Source organism: Lacerta agilis, chromosome 17, assembly GCF_009819535.1.
Source record: "Lacerta agilis isolate rLacAgi1 chromosome 17, rLacAgi1.pri, whole genome shotgun sequence".
In the NCBI taxonomy this organism is placed as follows: Eukaryota; Metazoa; Chordata; class Lepidosauria; order Squamata; family Lacertidae; genus Lacerta; species Lacerta agilis.
The window spans coordinates 26,134,637-26,149,501 of record NC_046328.1 but is presented as its reverse complement, the minus strand read 5'-3'; the positions used below and the strand labels follow the sequence as shown (position 1 = coordinate 26,149,501).

The 14,865-nt window shown below is 51.4% G+C and overlaps 1 protein-coding gene across 2 annotated transcripts in view; it reads left to right on the top strand.

The window, feature by feature from the left end:
* The window catches only part of MAP4K2 (mitogen-activated protein kinase kinase kinase kinase 2), a 58,591-nt gene extending 48,352 nt beyond the window's left edge, over positions 1-10,239 (top strand). For both annotated transcript variants that reach the window (XM_033174461.1, XM_033174460.1), the window contains 7 exons: positions 952-1,055; positions 1,216-1,387; positions 6,734-6,802; positions 6,927-7,013; positions 7,216-7,286; positions 8,162-8,217; positions 9,095-10,239. In XM_033174461.1, the coding sequence (XP_033030352.1) occupies positions 952-1,055; positions 1,216-1,387; positions 6,734-6,802; positions 6,927-7,013; positions 7,216-7,286; positions 8,162-8,217; positions 9,095-9,182 (647 nt within the window). In that variant the 3' untranslated portion in view covers positions 9,183-10,239. The remainder of the gene's footprint in view (positions 1-951; positions 1,056-1,215; positions 1,388-6,733; positions 6,803-6,926; positions 7,014-7,215; positions 7,287-8,161; positions 8,218-9,094) is intronic.
* Positions 10,240-14,865: the final 4,626 nt, after the last annotated feature.

Below are 14,865 nucleotides of genomic sequence, written 5' to 3'. Positions count from 1 at the left end.
TGTGACAGTTTGTATACATTTAAAAAATGACCTGGCAAATACAAATGAAATCCCACTTGGTGGAGGTGACGTTGTAGCCCTGTGTTATGCCAGCCTCCTGGTGTGTTGTGCTTTTTTGAGAAATGCGGTTGGGTAGGATTGGAGTAAGCCTTCCTGAAAGGGGGAAGCGGGTGATTAATGGCTTCTTCATCCATTGGAAAAAGAAAATAGGGTGACTCTTGTTGGTGTGCGGAATTTGATGAGAAACACGGCATGATGGGAAATTAGTAATCAATGCCTCCCCCAGAAGCCCTTTAGCAGTCAGATTTGCAGCTTCCCCCACCACTCACTTGCATTTCCCTAAAAAAAACAAGCCCAGTGAAAAGCCCAAGACCATATGAGAGTGAAATTCAGCTAAATTATGCCCTGGAGGAATTGTGAGGTGTTGTGCCTTCCAGCAACAGTCACATGCAACCAGCTGCAATTTTTGCAGCTTTTCAGAGCCTGCGTGAACATGGAGAGCCCTTCACACAACATGTTAAACCGGAAGGCTTTTAGTTCGCTCAACTTAATAATGCAAGTGTTTTTAGCGCAAATTAAAATACAGCTGTTTTATTTTAAAAGATAAACGCACTGCCAAAATGGCACTGTCCGTGTGCCCAAGTGTAGAGGGCATGACAACAGGCTCAACCCACAACGTGGTACAACAACTTCCTTGCCTGCTGCTCAGTCTCTGAGCTGCTCAGCTACACCATGCTCTGCTGCATTTCTTCTTGAAAGGACAGAGGATTGCACTCTGAATTAGATTTTTCTCAAGAGACAGGGAGGGGTGCCATGAGAAGCAAACCCCTTTTCTGCTGTCAGCTGCTGTTGGGCAGGAGGCCTTGACTGAAGAGGCGGCAGAAAGCTCTTCTGGGGTCAGGGGTGACTTTGGGGAGGTTGACCCCCCACCCCGGTTCTTCTGTATTTCAGTGCGAAATCCTTACTCTGGTAGTACCTTCCTCTGTGCTGCACTCCCCTCCAGCCTGGCCCTCCTGCAGTGGTACGAGCCTTTGCAGAAGTTCATGCTGCTGAAGGTAGGTGGGTGCAGGGCCAGGGAAGGGGGTGCATGATGGGAGGAGGGACCCCCCCTCCCCCCCCTCTGGCATTCCAAAGGGCACCTGAGGGAGCAGGCGGGGAGGGCGTGGTTGGGCAGTGTCAGTCCTGGTTCCTGCATTCTCTCTCTCCCCAATCCAGTACGTCTCTGTGGTGCTGCCTGTTCCACTGACCCTCTTTGAGCTGCTGGTTGTGGAGACGGAGGAATACCCACAAGTGTGCTTGGGGGTCACCGGCACCGACCAGCCAGGGGCGGAGCTGCATTTCAGCACCCTCTCCCTCAGCACTGGCCTCAGCACCTCAAGCCCTTCAGGTAAGAGAGAGGGAAACCGGCATGGAGTCGGGGAGGGATGGGGCACGGCCCCTTTAATTGCTGCTGCTTAATGCTGTTAGGCTTCCCCCTCTGCCCTCCTTTCGAGGGAACCCACAGGAGCCCAGACGGCTCTTGGGCTCAGTCCTGCTTGTGGGTTTCCCAGTACAGGCCTCTGGTTGGCTGCTGTTAGGACAGGATGCTAGACTAGATAGGGGCCCCATTGGCCTGATCCTACAGGGCTCTCCTTACCTTTTTTCCCTCTTAAGGAAGGGCAAAGGACAAAAGCCAAGTGTGCAGGAATAAATAAACACATAATAAAATAAAATAATCAAAACAAAATGGCTGGGGCAGGTTCCACAGGGTGGGGATGCACTGGGACAACCGATCTCAGTGATCACGGGCAGGAGGAGGAGTTACGCTAAGACCAGACCATGTCATTGCCGAGGAGGCAGGTTTAGTCGTTGCCTGAGGACTATTCCTGCCTCCGGGTCTGGTCCTGACCGGACGGATACTGGATTCAGCAAGGGATACCCACATGACCTGAAGATGCTGCTGTGCAATGCCAGGTCAATGTTGAATAAAACCACTGCCATCCACGACTTGATTGTGGATGGTGGACTTGACCTGGCATGTGTAACAGAGACTTGGTTGGATGAAGCGGATGGGCCTGTCCTTGCCGCTGCTTGTCCACCAGGTTTCTCTTACGCACAGCAACCCAGGCCATCTGGGCGGGGAGGGGGGGTTGCAGTGATTTTTAGGAAGTCATTAGTTTGCACCAGGCGTCCTATTGGGAAGACCCAGTTCTCTGAGTGCATGTTCTGGAAGTTGGGCAATAGGGGCAGTACAGGATTCCTTTTGGTGTACCGACCTCCCCGCTGCACCAAGGATTCCCTGCCCGAGCTGCTTCAGGTCGTGGCGGATGTTCTCCTGGAGTCACCTAGTTTGGTCGTCCTAGGGGATTTTAACATCCATGCCGACACGACCTTACAAGGGGCCGCTCGGGACTTCGTGGAAAGCATGGCCTCCATGGGGCTGTCCCTGAATAAGTCTGGTCCAACTCATAGCCGAGGACATGCCTTAGACCTGGTATTCACCTCTATGGATGTTGGTGATCTGACATTAAAAAAAAGTGAAACTAAAGAAGTGCCATGGTCAGATCACTTCCTGGTACAACTGGACTTCTCCGCAACCCTTCCCCTCTGCAGGGAGGTGGAACCAATTCGGATGGTCCGCCCCCGCCACTTAATGGATCCAAATGGTTTCCAGAGAGTGGTAGGGGATACTTTATCCCATGTTGATGGCCTTTCAGCCGATTCCCTGGTGGCCCGCTGGAATGTGGAGCTAACCAGGGCTATTGACTGTTTGGCTCCGAAATGCCCTCTCCGGTTGCATGGAGCCCGGACAGCCCCGTGGTTTTCCCCGGAGCTGAGGGCGATGAAACAATCGTTGAGACGGCTAGAGCGCCGGTGGCAGAAAACCCATTCTGAATCCGACCGAACACAGGTTAGAGCTCAACGTCGAGCCTACCAAGTGGCGATAGCGACGGCGAAGAAGACTTTCTTCACCGCCTCTATTGCATCTGCGGAAAATAGCAGCAGGAGACTCTTTCAGGTGGTTCGGAATCTATCGGAGCCACCTTCGTCATCGGGGCCTGGTAGGGACCCCAAGATCTCCTGCAATGCGTTTGCAAAGTTTTTTGCAGATAAAATCGCTCAGATTCGGAAAGAGATAGACTCCACCGTGGGAGCAGGGCCAGGGCGGGAGAGTGCCAGAGTCCTGTCTAGTCCAGTTGCGTGGGATCAATTTCAGTCTGTTACCTCCGAGGATGTGGACAGGCTGCTTGGACGAGTGAAACCAACCACCTGTCTCCTTGATCCTTGCCCATCCTGGCTTATAAAAGCTAGCCGGGAGGGGCTGGGCGATGGGCTGCGCGGGGTGGTGAATGCTTCCCTCTGTGAGGGAGCCTTCCCAGCCCCGCTGAAAGAGGCGGTCATTAAACCGCTTCTTAAAAAAACATCTTTAGACCCGGCCAATATGGCCAACTATCGCCCAGTCTCAAATCTACCATTCTTGGGCAAGGTGATTGAGAGGGTGGTTGCTGAACAACTCCAGGCACGCCTGGAAGAAGCGGACCATTTGGATCCCTTCCAATCGGGATTCAGGCCTCACCATGGGACTGAAACCGCCTTGGTCGCGCTGGTCGATGATCTCCGGCGGGCTAGGGACAAAGGTGAGAGCTGTTTCCTAGTTCTGCTGGATCTCTCAGCGGCCTTTGACACCATCGACCATAACATCCTTCTAGACCGGCTAGAGGGGTTGGGAGCTGGAGGCACTGTTATACAGTGGTTCCGCTCCTTCCTCCTGGGCCGTGTTCAGAAAGTGGTGGTGGGGGATGAGTGTTCAGACCCCTGGGCTCTCACTTGTGGGGTGCCTCAGGGTTCTGTCCTCTCCCCCATGCTTTTTAATATCTATATGAAGCCGCTGGGAGAGATCATCAGGGGGTTTGGGCTGGGTGTTCATCAGTATGCGGATGATACCCAGCTCTACCTCTCTTTCAAATCAGAACCAGTGAAGGCCGTGAAGGTCCTGTGTGAGTGCCTGGAGGCGGTTGGAGGATGGATGGCGGCTAACAGATTGAGGTTGAATCCTGACAAGACAGAAGTACTGTTCTTGGGGGACAGGAGGAGGGCAGGTGTGGAGGATTCCCTGGTCCTGAATGGGGTAACTGTGCCCCTGAAGGACCAGGTGCGCAGCCTGGGAGTCATTTTGGACTCACAGCTGTCCATGGAAGCGCAGGTTAATTCTGTATCCAGGGCAGCTGTCTACCAGCTCCACCTGGTACGCAGGCTGAGACCCTACCTGCCCGCGGACTGTCTCACCAAAGTGGTGCATGCTCTGGTTATCTCCCGCTTGGACTACTGCAATGCGCTCTATGTGGGGCTGCCTTTGAAGGTGACCCGGAAACTGCAATTAATCCAAAATGCGGCAGCTAGACTGGTGACTGGGAGTGGCCGCCGAGACCACATAACACCGGTCCTGAGAGATCTGCATTGGCTCCCAGTACGTTTCCGAGCACAATTCAAAGTGTTGGTGCTGACCTTTAAAGCCCTAAACGGCCTCGGTCCTGTATACCTGAAGGAGCGTCTCCACCCCCATCATTCAGCCCGGACACTGAGATCCAGCGCCGAGGGCCTTCTGTCTGTTCCCTCACTGCGAGAAGCAAAACTACAGGGAACCAGGCAGAGGGCCTTCTCGGTAGTGGCGCCCGCCCTGTGGAACGCCCTCCCATCACAGGTCAGGGAAATAAACAACTACCTGACATTCAGAAAAAACCTGAAGGCAGCCCTTTTTAGGGAAGTTTTTAATGTTTGATATTGTTGTATTTGGTTTCTGTTGGAAGCCGCCCAGAGTGGCTGGGGAAATCCAGCCAGATGGGCGGGGTACAAATAATAAATATTATTATTATTATTATTATTAATCTCTGCCACAGATGCACCCCATAGGCCTGAGTGGTTTGTTGTTACAATGGACCCAACCCCAAATGTTGGAGGATATCCTGGCTCCTCTAACAGGAATGATCCTGTTTAAGGTTCCAGCCACTAAGGTTCCAGGGCAGTCCCCTTCGAGGAGAAGATAAATTGTTGGAGTCTCAAGCAGGCCTAATGCCCCCACCCCCGCCCCCGCCCCCGCCCCAACTTTTCCATTTCTAACATGCATTCAGTATTTAATGGCTCCTGGAAACCATTGAGTACGCTCAGGGCTGTATGGGGTTTGCCCCCTCTGGGCTTTTAAAAAGTTGTTTTGTACTTGTTCTGCATACCCCTCAGGGTTCATCTGAGCATGGTGACCCTCTTGGCACCCCTCCCAGCTAAGCTCGCGATTAGAAGATTTTTTTGCATTAAATAAAATTATGTTTTTAATCTTGACTTTCCACTGAAGAGCTCAGGGCAGCCAAGCATGGTGACCCTTCCAGCCGTTTTATCCTCACAACAACCCTGTAAGGTGGGTTAGGCTGAGAGATGGCAACAGGCCCAGGATCACCCAGGATGCATGTGAAGAGTTCAGTTCTGTGGGGCAGACTTGACAATGGGTGGTCAAAGGCAAAGTAACCCTTCTTTCCTTCTTATACATTGTATGTTTTAGAATTTCAGTTTATATAGATGGTTTTATGCTTATTGTTTTATTTATGCCAATAAAGGTGTTGTATTGTATTGTATTGTATTGTATTGTATTGTATTGTATTGTATTGTATTGTATTGTATTGTATTGTATTGTATTGTATATTGTAAAGTAACCAGACAGCAGCTGACTGGACTGGTGCAAGTGATTGCATTGCCTGGCAGCTGCCAAGGCCCATGGCTCAGGGGGTGACCCAGCTGCCAGCTGCTGGAGCTTGCCAGCCCTGCTCTACACCAGAAGCTGCCATATAAAGAGAATCTTCCATCTGGCTCAGCATTGCCTGCAGTGACTGGCAGCAGCTGTCCAAGGTTTAAGGTCCTACAAGGAGATGCCAGCGGGGACTGAGCCTTGGGAGCTTCTGCATGCAAAGCAGATGCTCTACTACTGTGCTGTGCTGCCCTTTCCCTAAAAATAAAATAAGATTCTAGTCCTCATAGTTCCGAACAAGGGACTAAACTGAATAGAAACATAGTCTGTGTTTACTAGGACCAGTCAAATGTTGGGGTATGGAAAACAGCAGGAGAGGTTGATTTTAATGGGGGATTACTGATTTAAAAGTAAGGATTTGTGGGCTGACAAAGTGAAGAGTAACTCTTCTTGACATTAGGGAATAAGTTATAGTTAAGCAAAAGTCTAACAGGAACCAGAAATGAGCAGCTGATGGGTAATGAAGAGGAAGAAAATTAAAGAAGAAAAAAAATCAAAGATAAAATGCTAAAGTATCGTTTTTTAAATGGAATTTGGAAATGTATGTAATATTGAGCAGTTAACAGGGGTGGGAAGTGAAACACCAAGATGGCAGGGTGGGAAGTCAATTTTAAATTTGTATTGAATTTGAATTAATGTGATGTTAAATTCATTAATTTTTTTGAAAAGCAATAAAAAATAATTGACAAAAAAAGGAACGCAGGAAACCGCCTTATGCTGAGTCAGATCCATTGCTCTATCTGGCTCAGTACTGACTGCACTGACTAGCAGTGGCTCTTCATGGTTTCCTGTAAGGAGAGGTCACTGGGGCAGTCTGCATGCCAGCCACCTTCTCTTTCCCCACTGACATCTCGCCCCTCTTGCTCCTCCTCCCATTCCTCTGAATGTGGCCCCCAGCTTCCCCCGCCCCTGCTGCCAGGGCCAGCCCTAGACTAGCCTCCTATGCCTCTCTCCTTGCAGGTCGGCCCTTGGTCATGGCCAGCCACGTGACGCAGATGGACCGAGACACTGTCCTGGTGTGTTTTGAGCGTAAGTCTTTCCCCAGTTTGACCTGCTCCCTCGGCCTTGGTCTCCCCGCGGTCTGCCTGCCCCTCCCCTCGCTTGCCTCTTCGCCCTTTGGCCAACGCTGCCCCTCCTTCTCTCGTTCCCTCAGGTTGTGTGAGGGTGGTGAACCTCCACGGCGCCCCTCAGGGAGCCCTTCCTCCAGAACTCACGTTCCACTTCCCTATCGAGACCATTGGTAGGTGAGGGTACCTGGGCGGGGTGTGTCAGGGTGGGGTTTGAGGCCTCCCAAACGGGTCATGGATCCTCGAGTGCCCTCCCTCTGGCAGTATCGGATTTGGGAGGTGGGGTTCCTGATTCCTGAGTTAAGAGGCTCTTGTTGTGACAGCCAACCTTTTGGGGGGCCTGTTTGCTCACTTGCGGTCTCCCCATTCTTGCAGTGTGCCTTCAGGACAGTGTCCTGGCCTTCTGGAAACACGGCATGCAAGGCCGAAGCCTGGAATCCAGTGAGGTGAGTCCAGCCAGCCTGGGGCAGAGGGGCCTGTGGGCATCAAACCAGCAGCCTGACAACAGGACCATGAGAGAAAACACGAATTAAGCTCCGTTGGGCGGTGGGGGTGGTGAGGTGCTATTTTTCCTGGACTGTGTGCCTTCCGCCTGTGACATTTGATGCACGGAGGTTATCTCAGTTGGTGGAGCATCAGACTCTTAATCTCAGGGTTGTGGGTTTGAGCCCCACATTGGACCAAAGATTCCTGCATTGCAGGGGGTTGCATTAGATGACCCTTGTGGTCCCTTCCAATTCTACAATTCTATGTATACCCACCCACTCAGGAAGGTCCTTAGCTCAGTGGCAGAGCATTTCATTGCATGCAACACATCACAGGTCAAACCCTGGAATGCTGCCAGTGTGGGACCAGACTGAGCTAAATGGACTAACAGTCTGACTCAGTACTGTATAAGGCATCTTCCTATCTCTGACCTCCACTGCACTCTCCTTTCGTGGTTTAAGTGGTGCCTTTCTGGCTTAGTGGTTTCTTGGACTAGAGATGGGCAGGCCTGGGTTCAAATCCTCACTCTGCCATGAAACCCACTTGGATGGCTTTGAGGCCACCATTGGTTCTCATAGGAGGTGGTTGTGAGGATAAAGTGGTGGGTTGGGGATTATGTGCAGCAACCCTGAGCTCCTTGGAAGATGGGTGGGATATAAATACAGTTAATTTTAATCATCATCATTAATAGAGTAGAAAATGTGAGGTAATTAATAGGAGCATTGGGTTAATTCTTTTTTCCTTTTTTTAAGAAGTTAAAGGGTATTATGGGTTTGATAAATGTGGCATCTGACATGGGGATTTCCCACTCAGCTGTCCCTTCCTTCTGTAACAGGTGACGCAGGAGGTGACGGATGAGTCCAGAGTGTTCCGGGTCTTGGGAGCTCACAGGTGAGGAAATGCCTCTGAGGAGGAGACCTCAACATTTCTCCATTTCCCATCTTCCTGTGGCCACATCACATGGAATTCAGTGTCCCCTCTGATCCACATGTTGCTTTTTGGCTGAGTGGGTGTGTTCATGAGCCACACTAAACCGCAGTCCGGTGCTCTGTAGAGGAGCTGGAACAGCCTGTCTCTGCCTCTCCCTTCCTCCTTCTGGTGCAGCCAGGACTCCAGCAGTGTTTAGTTTTGCAGCCCCCTGTCGTTCCGTTTGAACCGCAGGTTGTGGTTGGAAATGAGCTCTGGTTTCGTCAAACAATGCATGGTTGGACATTGTCTTGGCTTGTTTTGACCACGGCTGGCATTTGCTTTTATCCATAATCTCTGGTTCAAATGGAACGACAAGCCAGGATTTTGCAAAAAGGAAGACTCAGTTCTGCTGGAGTCCTCCCTCATCCTCCTGTTCACTGCAGAGGAGGGAGGAAAGGAGGCTGCGGAGCAGGGGAGCCCAATACTCAGAGATGCATGGTAAGGGCATTTCCCTGTTCAGCGTGGTGGTTGTTATATATTTATTTATAAACCACCTTTTCCATGACAGGAGGCTTACAGATAAAACAACAGCTGAAACCAGCTGGTGTTGCAAGGAAACGGGGCCAGTTTCTCGACTGGTGTGCACTGAAAGCTTTCCTTCCTCCCTGTGCCTTTTAAAAATATTTTTTAAAATTTCTATCCCACCTTCCATCTCAAAGGGCAGCAAAGTCCCTGCCCGTTCCCGAGGTACTTCTTGCCATTGCCCTGGCTGTGCCTGCAGGCTACTGTGCCAGCCCTTCCGCCTGTACATGGGCTGTACTGCTCATTCTTCTTGCCTCCTCTCTCTCCTCCCTGCCAGAGACATCATCCTTGAGAGCACCCCTACAGATAACCCCACGGCGCAGAGCAACCTCTACATCCTGACGGGTCACGAGAGCAGCTACTGACAACCTCCTTCCAAAGCCTCCAGCCTCTGGGAGGTGGTCAGCTCAGCCTTTTGGGATGCACTGTTGTTGGAGACAGAGGGCTGCAAGCCATGCCTGCTGATGGCAGAGATGATTGCCAGCATGTGTGTGTGGCAGAGAGGGGTTGGAAATCAGAAGAGCCCCCACTCTGCTGCCGCGTACACTGGACGCAACCTCGGTTTGGCTCCGGAAATGCTCTTCGCCCGTCGTCCTCGTCTTCCTGAGAACCTGCTGTGCACAAGGATGGGAGGAGCTCTTTCCTCCTGACTTGGGCCAGCAACTCCTGAGAAACTTTTGCAATAATTTGACCACTAGCCATTTCTTTCCTGGCTGACACCTTGTGCCTGCTTGAATGCCTACCCTCCTTCCCTTTAGGAGTTGCGCTCCCGTGATGCTGCGGAGGGGCGCCAAAACCTGCTGCCGTGTGAAGACAATCGTTTGTTGGGTGGGGGAGCGCACCCTCCTTCCCTTAGCACTTGAGCTTTAATTTAAGGGTCTTTCAGGGCACTTTGAGATTCTGGCCTGTCCCCATTGACTGGGGGGTCGGGCAATATTTGTTTTGTGGCTGGACAGCTGAGAGGACAGATGCTGAAGATGGGCAGGACTGAGTGGTGATGATGATGAAAGAGGTGGGGTGTCTATGGGGGTTTGGCGTGTGTGTGTGTGTGTGTGGTTGGGTGTCGTGCTTGACTAGGTAGGGAGAGTAACTGCCTCCCTGGATGGATGGTTGTTATTTTGGGTGAGACAGTGGTGGCTTAGGTGGCACCTGAGCTCATCGCCCAACAGAGCCTCTCAGGTGCTCCAGGCCAGTTCTGTCCATCACTGTAATTAATTCCCATGGAGGACTGTGGAAGGGGCTGTGGAATCTCTAGTGGAATCAGCACCTTTGCAAAAAAAACAAAAACAAAAAATACAGTTCCCATGGGCCTTTTGAAAGAATGCAATGCAAGCCAGTTTTGAGAAAGTTTACACTATGGGGGCCAAACCAGACAGTATGATAAATGTCTGCTTCTTGCATTGCTTGATGGCCTCTTTTTTTTTTAAATCAAACACATTAAATGCAAACTTGCATGTCATGTTATGTGGGGTGTCTTTCGTCCAGCATGTCATGGCCTTACCTATAGTTGCTACCTAGAATGCAAGAAGCAGGAGGCCTGAATCTTTTCCCCATGAACCACAGCCCTGATGAAAATGGTCCCCAGCCACTTCTTGGGGGAATAGCAGCTTCTCTTGCAGGGTAAATAGCTGCCTGCAGGATGGTGTGGCAGGATGGCTGGGGGAAGGATCCCGATCCTCAGCTGTTCACTTTAAAGTGCAGTCACACATTTAATGTACTGTCTGGGGTTTTGGCCTTCTTTTAGTAGCATAGATGTTCACTCTGAGGCAGGTGGTGAAGCCCCAGCTGGGCCACGTGTTGTGGGTGTCCTGCCCTGGGGGTAGGTTGGCTGAATGACTACTGAGTGGACTGCTGCTGTGGTCCTCCTGCCAGGGCATGCTGATTCAGCTTGCCTTGGCAGCAGAGGAAGGCTGCACGAGTCACTTCAAGGGAGGTTTGTGTGTGTTTTGGGGGCCCTTCTTTGCTGCCTTTGAAGCCCAGAAGAGACTCCCCATCAGAATCACAACTGTGGACCATCAGGGCTGACCGCAACTCCGCTTAACTTGGATTCCAAGAATTTTCCTTCCCAGGATGCCAATATCTCTTTGTTTTTGTAATTGCTAAAGCTGGAATTTGTTGTCTGAGAACAGAGGGGAGAAAACCCAAACTTGAAAAGAAAATTGCTATTTAACTTAAGGGTTTGATAATAAATTGTGGTATTTTACTCCCCAGTGGATATGTGTGGAATGAATGGATCTGACTTTGTTAAATTTTAAATTGGGAGCCTTTGGTGTGATGTTTTAGGGCAATCTAGACCCGGAAAAACTGTCTGCAGACAAACTTCGGCTCCCTCGGCCAGTAAAGCGAGATGAGCGCTGCAATCCCAGAGTCATTTGCGACTGGACTTAAGTGTCAGGGGTCCTTTACCTTTACCTTTTTAATTCACTGAAAGATCAGAGACTTCCTCCCTTTCTCTTTCTGATGTTCCTTCTTAGCGGGTTAAGAGGTTGGAAGGGCTAAAAAAGAGGACCTGGCTTCTCTCTGTGTGTTTCTTTAGGAATTCCATGGGGTTGACTCAGTAGGGGATTGGTATTGTAATCTGTCATGAGCACCCTGTTATGTGGGTAAAGGTAAGATATAAGCCCACAAATAATTTAAAAATTAAAAAAAAAACCTCAGTTCCCTCCCTTTTCGTTTGCTATGTGTTTGCAGAGCTTGAGTAGCTGGGGACTGGCACTAGGGGTAGGGGAACACCAGTTTTAACTTACTCTGATATTGGGGGTGATTCCCTCACCTGTGAACTTGCTTGATCTGCTGCCATAGGTCCAGGGATGGAGGCTGAAGAACACAAGTGACAAATCAGAGCCACGGCAGAGAACACTTGGTGCAAATTCCCACATGTGTATCCCCCAGAGGAGGAGGAGGAGGAATGTGCCTCAATGTCCCCCCACCCCCTGGTTCCAGCTCCCATTCCTTGCACATGCTACAGCAGGGGGGTGAAGCTGGAATCAGCACCCAGGCATGGACTGCTCCATCCACCCATCCATGCACATATGTGCATCCACACAAACACAAATCCACATTGCTTGCAAACAAAGAGGCAGACTGTATTCTCTCTAAGGGGGGCACCCTCTTTCCATCTGAGGGGGGCAAGAAAGATGAGCAGCTGGGCAAGCCCCTCCTGGCACTCTCTCCTCCACCCCCCACCACAGGCCCACCACGCCCCCCGCTTTCCCCCTACTTTTGTTCCAGGAAGTCACGACATCAAGAGCAAGTCAAAAGTCATTGCAGTGCTAGGCACCAAATCTTATCTTCCTGGTGCAGACATTGCCTCTTGTCATTTCCTCTTGTCACTGTCTTCCCTCCCATGACACAGAAGTGCTGGAAGGCACAGGGACAGCCAGCCAAGCTGCAACACACACAAGGACTCTGCGGCAAGAGCACTCACACCCCTCCAAAAAAACCAAAACACCCCTGTCTGCCTCATTGGTGCATGGAATAAGTCAGCAGCATGATCTCAAGGGAATGGAGTGATCAGAACCATCACCTGGAATTGTTTGGGGTACAGTTCTTAATTTCTACAACCACAGGGTGGCATTCCCACCCCCACTGCAAAAGCCCTTCTTCCTAATCCCAGCTGTGTCTTGGCTAGAAGTGACTCTTCAGTGGCCATGGACAGTGGCCCATCATTCCCAATCGTCATAGTTAACCTATGGGGTGGGAGAGGGGTCTGCTTCACCAGCATGTTTCCTGCAATAAATGTGCCGGTGAAGGAGCACCCAGCAGGACTGAACCATACCCCTTGGCTGTCCCATCAGTGATGTCTGATGATTGACAGGTGGTTTGGGAGGCAAAGGCTTCAATGGCCAAATTGGACCCCCTGATGGATTGAGACTAGCCCACAGAATGGAAGTTCACCACCACCTAATTTGGAGAGGACCCAAGTGTAAAAGGGCTGAGAAGCACTTTCCTGAACAAACCCTGCACACTGATTACGGCATTTTAAAAAACCTGCCAAAACCCCCCACAAGGGTAATAAACATGCAGGTCTGCCAACCTAGGGGTGGCCATGATACTACCCACACCATCTGAGTGTGTTGCCAAAAAATGACAGGTCCTCAGTCAAGAGGCAGCCCCTGCTCAGGGGATCAATAGTAAGGCTGGCACAGGACACATAACAATTTTATTATTGATACCCCGCCCATCTGGCTGGGTTTCCCCAGCCACTCTGGGCGGCTTACATGTAAATCACATCCCAGAGATTTACGAGATCCCTTACGATTGGCTGCAGCCATCTGCATATCACTGACCCATTGGCACAGATGAGGAGCCTTTATTTGCATACTATCAGTTCATTTCTGAAATGGTAAGTCTCATCTGCCAACAATAAGAAACGGTCCAGTACTGTGGAATTCTCAGCAGACATCTGTTTCAAGTTCTGAATGCCTGCTTTTTTGTTCCATCAGGTTTATGCAGGCAATTAAGAATACACCTTTGCATAAGTTAGTGGATTTCTAACTTTTAACTTTTTAAATATGGTTTTTATTGTATGGTTTCATGTGCCATTGTTGTAAAATGCTCTTCTTTTTTAAATGAATACCGGTGTATCAATAGGTTTATAAATAAAATGGCCATATGATTGACAGGGGGGTCTTCCCCCACCCACCTGTCAAACCTCCCAGCCCCATCCTTTGCAAACCTCCCCACATGAACAGTATTGGGAGGAAAAACCCCTTTCCCATTAAATGGGAACCAGTTTCCCCTCCTGGAGCCAAATGCGCACCCTTCTTGCAAGCACTGGGAGCAACTGGGAACAGAAAGTTTAAAGCTCCCAATTCTTCCTTGGAAGCACTGTCCTTTCCCACATGGGCATGTATGACATCATGGAAGGCATGAATGAGAGGTGGAGGGCAGATGGGTGTCCCCCAAACAGCCTAGTGGGCCCCATGGGGCTCTTGGACTGGAAGTTCCACACTCATGCAATAAATACAAATACTGTACAGACATAGGCCACTGAATGAAGGTGTTTTTTTTAATTAAGCCACGCCCATACCCCCTCTAACCCCGCCCACTACTCGAATGTGCCCCCCCCGCCCCGAGCTTTTCCATGAGATAACGTGTGGCCCTTGAATTGAAATGAGTTGCTCTATCTTGGGCCTTGACTTAAAAGGCGAGCCTCCCAGAATCTTTTGAGGGCCCCGCAGGCTCAAACTCCTGCTTTCCCATAAGCCTCTGTGCTGGGAAGTGAGCCGCTTCCGCTCCTTGCTAATAAATACTGAATCAAAGGTTCACCCCACCCCGCCCACCTTAAACTGTTATCCAATGACAGATAACGAGCTCCTTGACGTCATCCCTTCTCAACGTCCTTCCCGCAAACGCAGAAAGCGTAGTAACCCGAGAGGCGAGGCGAGGGGGGCCCCCTCAAGTACAACCAATCAGAGTTCCTCGCAGTTTCGAGTCAACCCCGTCTCCCACTTTTCAGCTACGTTTCCCGCCCACCGTGCTTCATAGCCAATCCATGACCACGGCGGAGCGGTTTATAGCTGAGCGACAACCGACAGACCCAATCCACCTCAGTCCTGCCTTTCCGTTGCCTTCCCACCAATCCCTTTCCCGCGAACGCGCCCTTCTTCCAATCTCCTCACGGCGCGGGCTGAGCGACACGAACCTTCCCCAACGGGGCGGTGCGCGGGAGCGCGAAGGACGGGTCCTGCGACCAATCGCCGCCTCCCGCCTTTGTGAGGGGAGACTTTGGCGTGGAAGGTTCGCGAAATCGCGGCGGGCGCCATTGCGTGTGTCTCTCCGTCTATGGCGACTGGAGCGAACGCGACGCCGCTGGGGAAGCTCCACCCGCCCCCGCCGCCGGGCAAGGCCGGCTACCCGCTGCCTCCGCCGGGCCTGGTCATGCAAGGGCCCCCGCCTCCGCCTCCGCCGCCGGGCCCCGCGCAGGCCCAGCCTCAGCCCGCCATCCCCAGCCTCATGGCGGCCGCCGCCTTCCCCTTCGCCGCCCTCCCGCCGCCACCGCCGCCGCCTCCTCCTCCGCCGCCGCCGCCACCGCAGCAGCCCCAG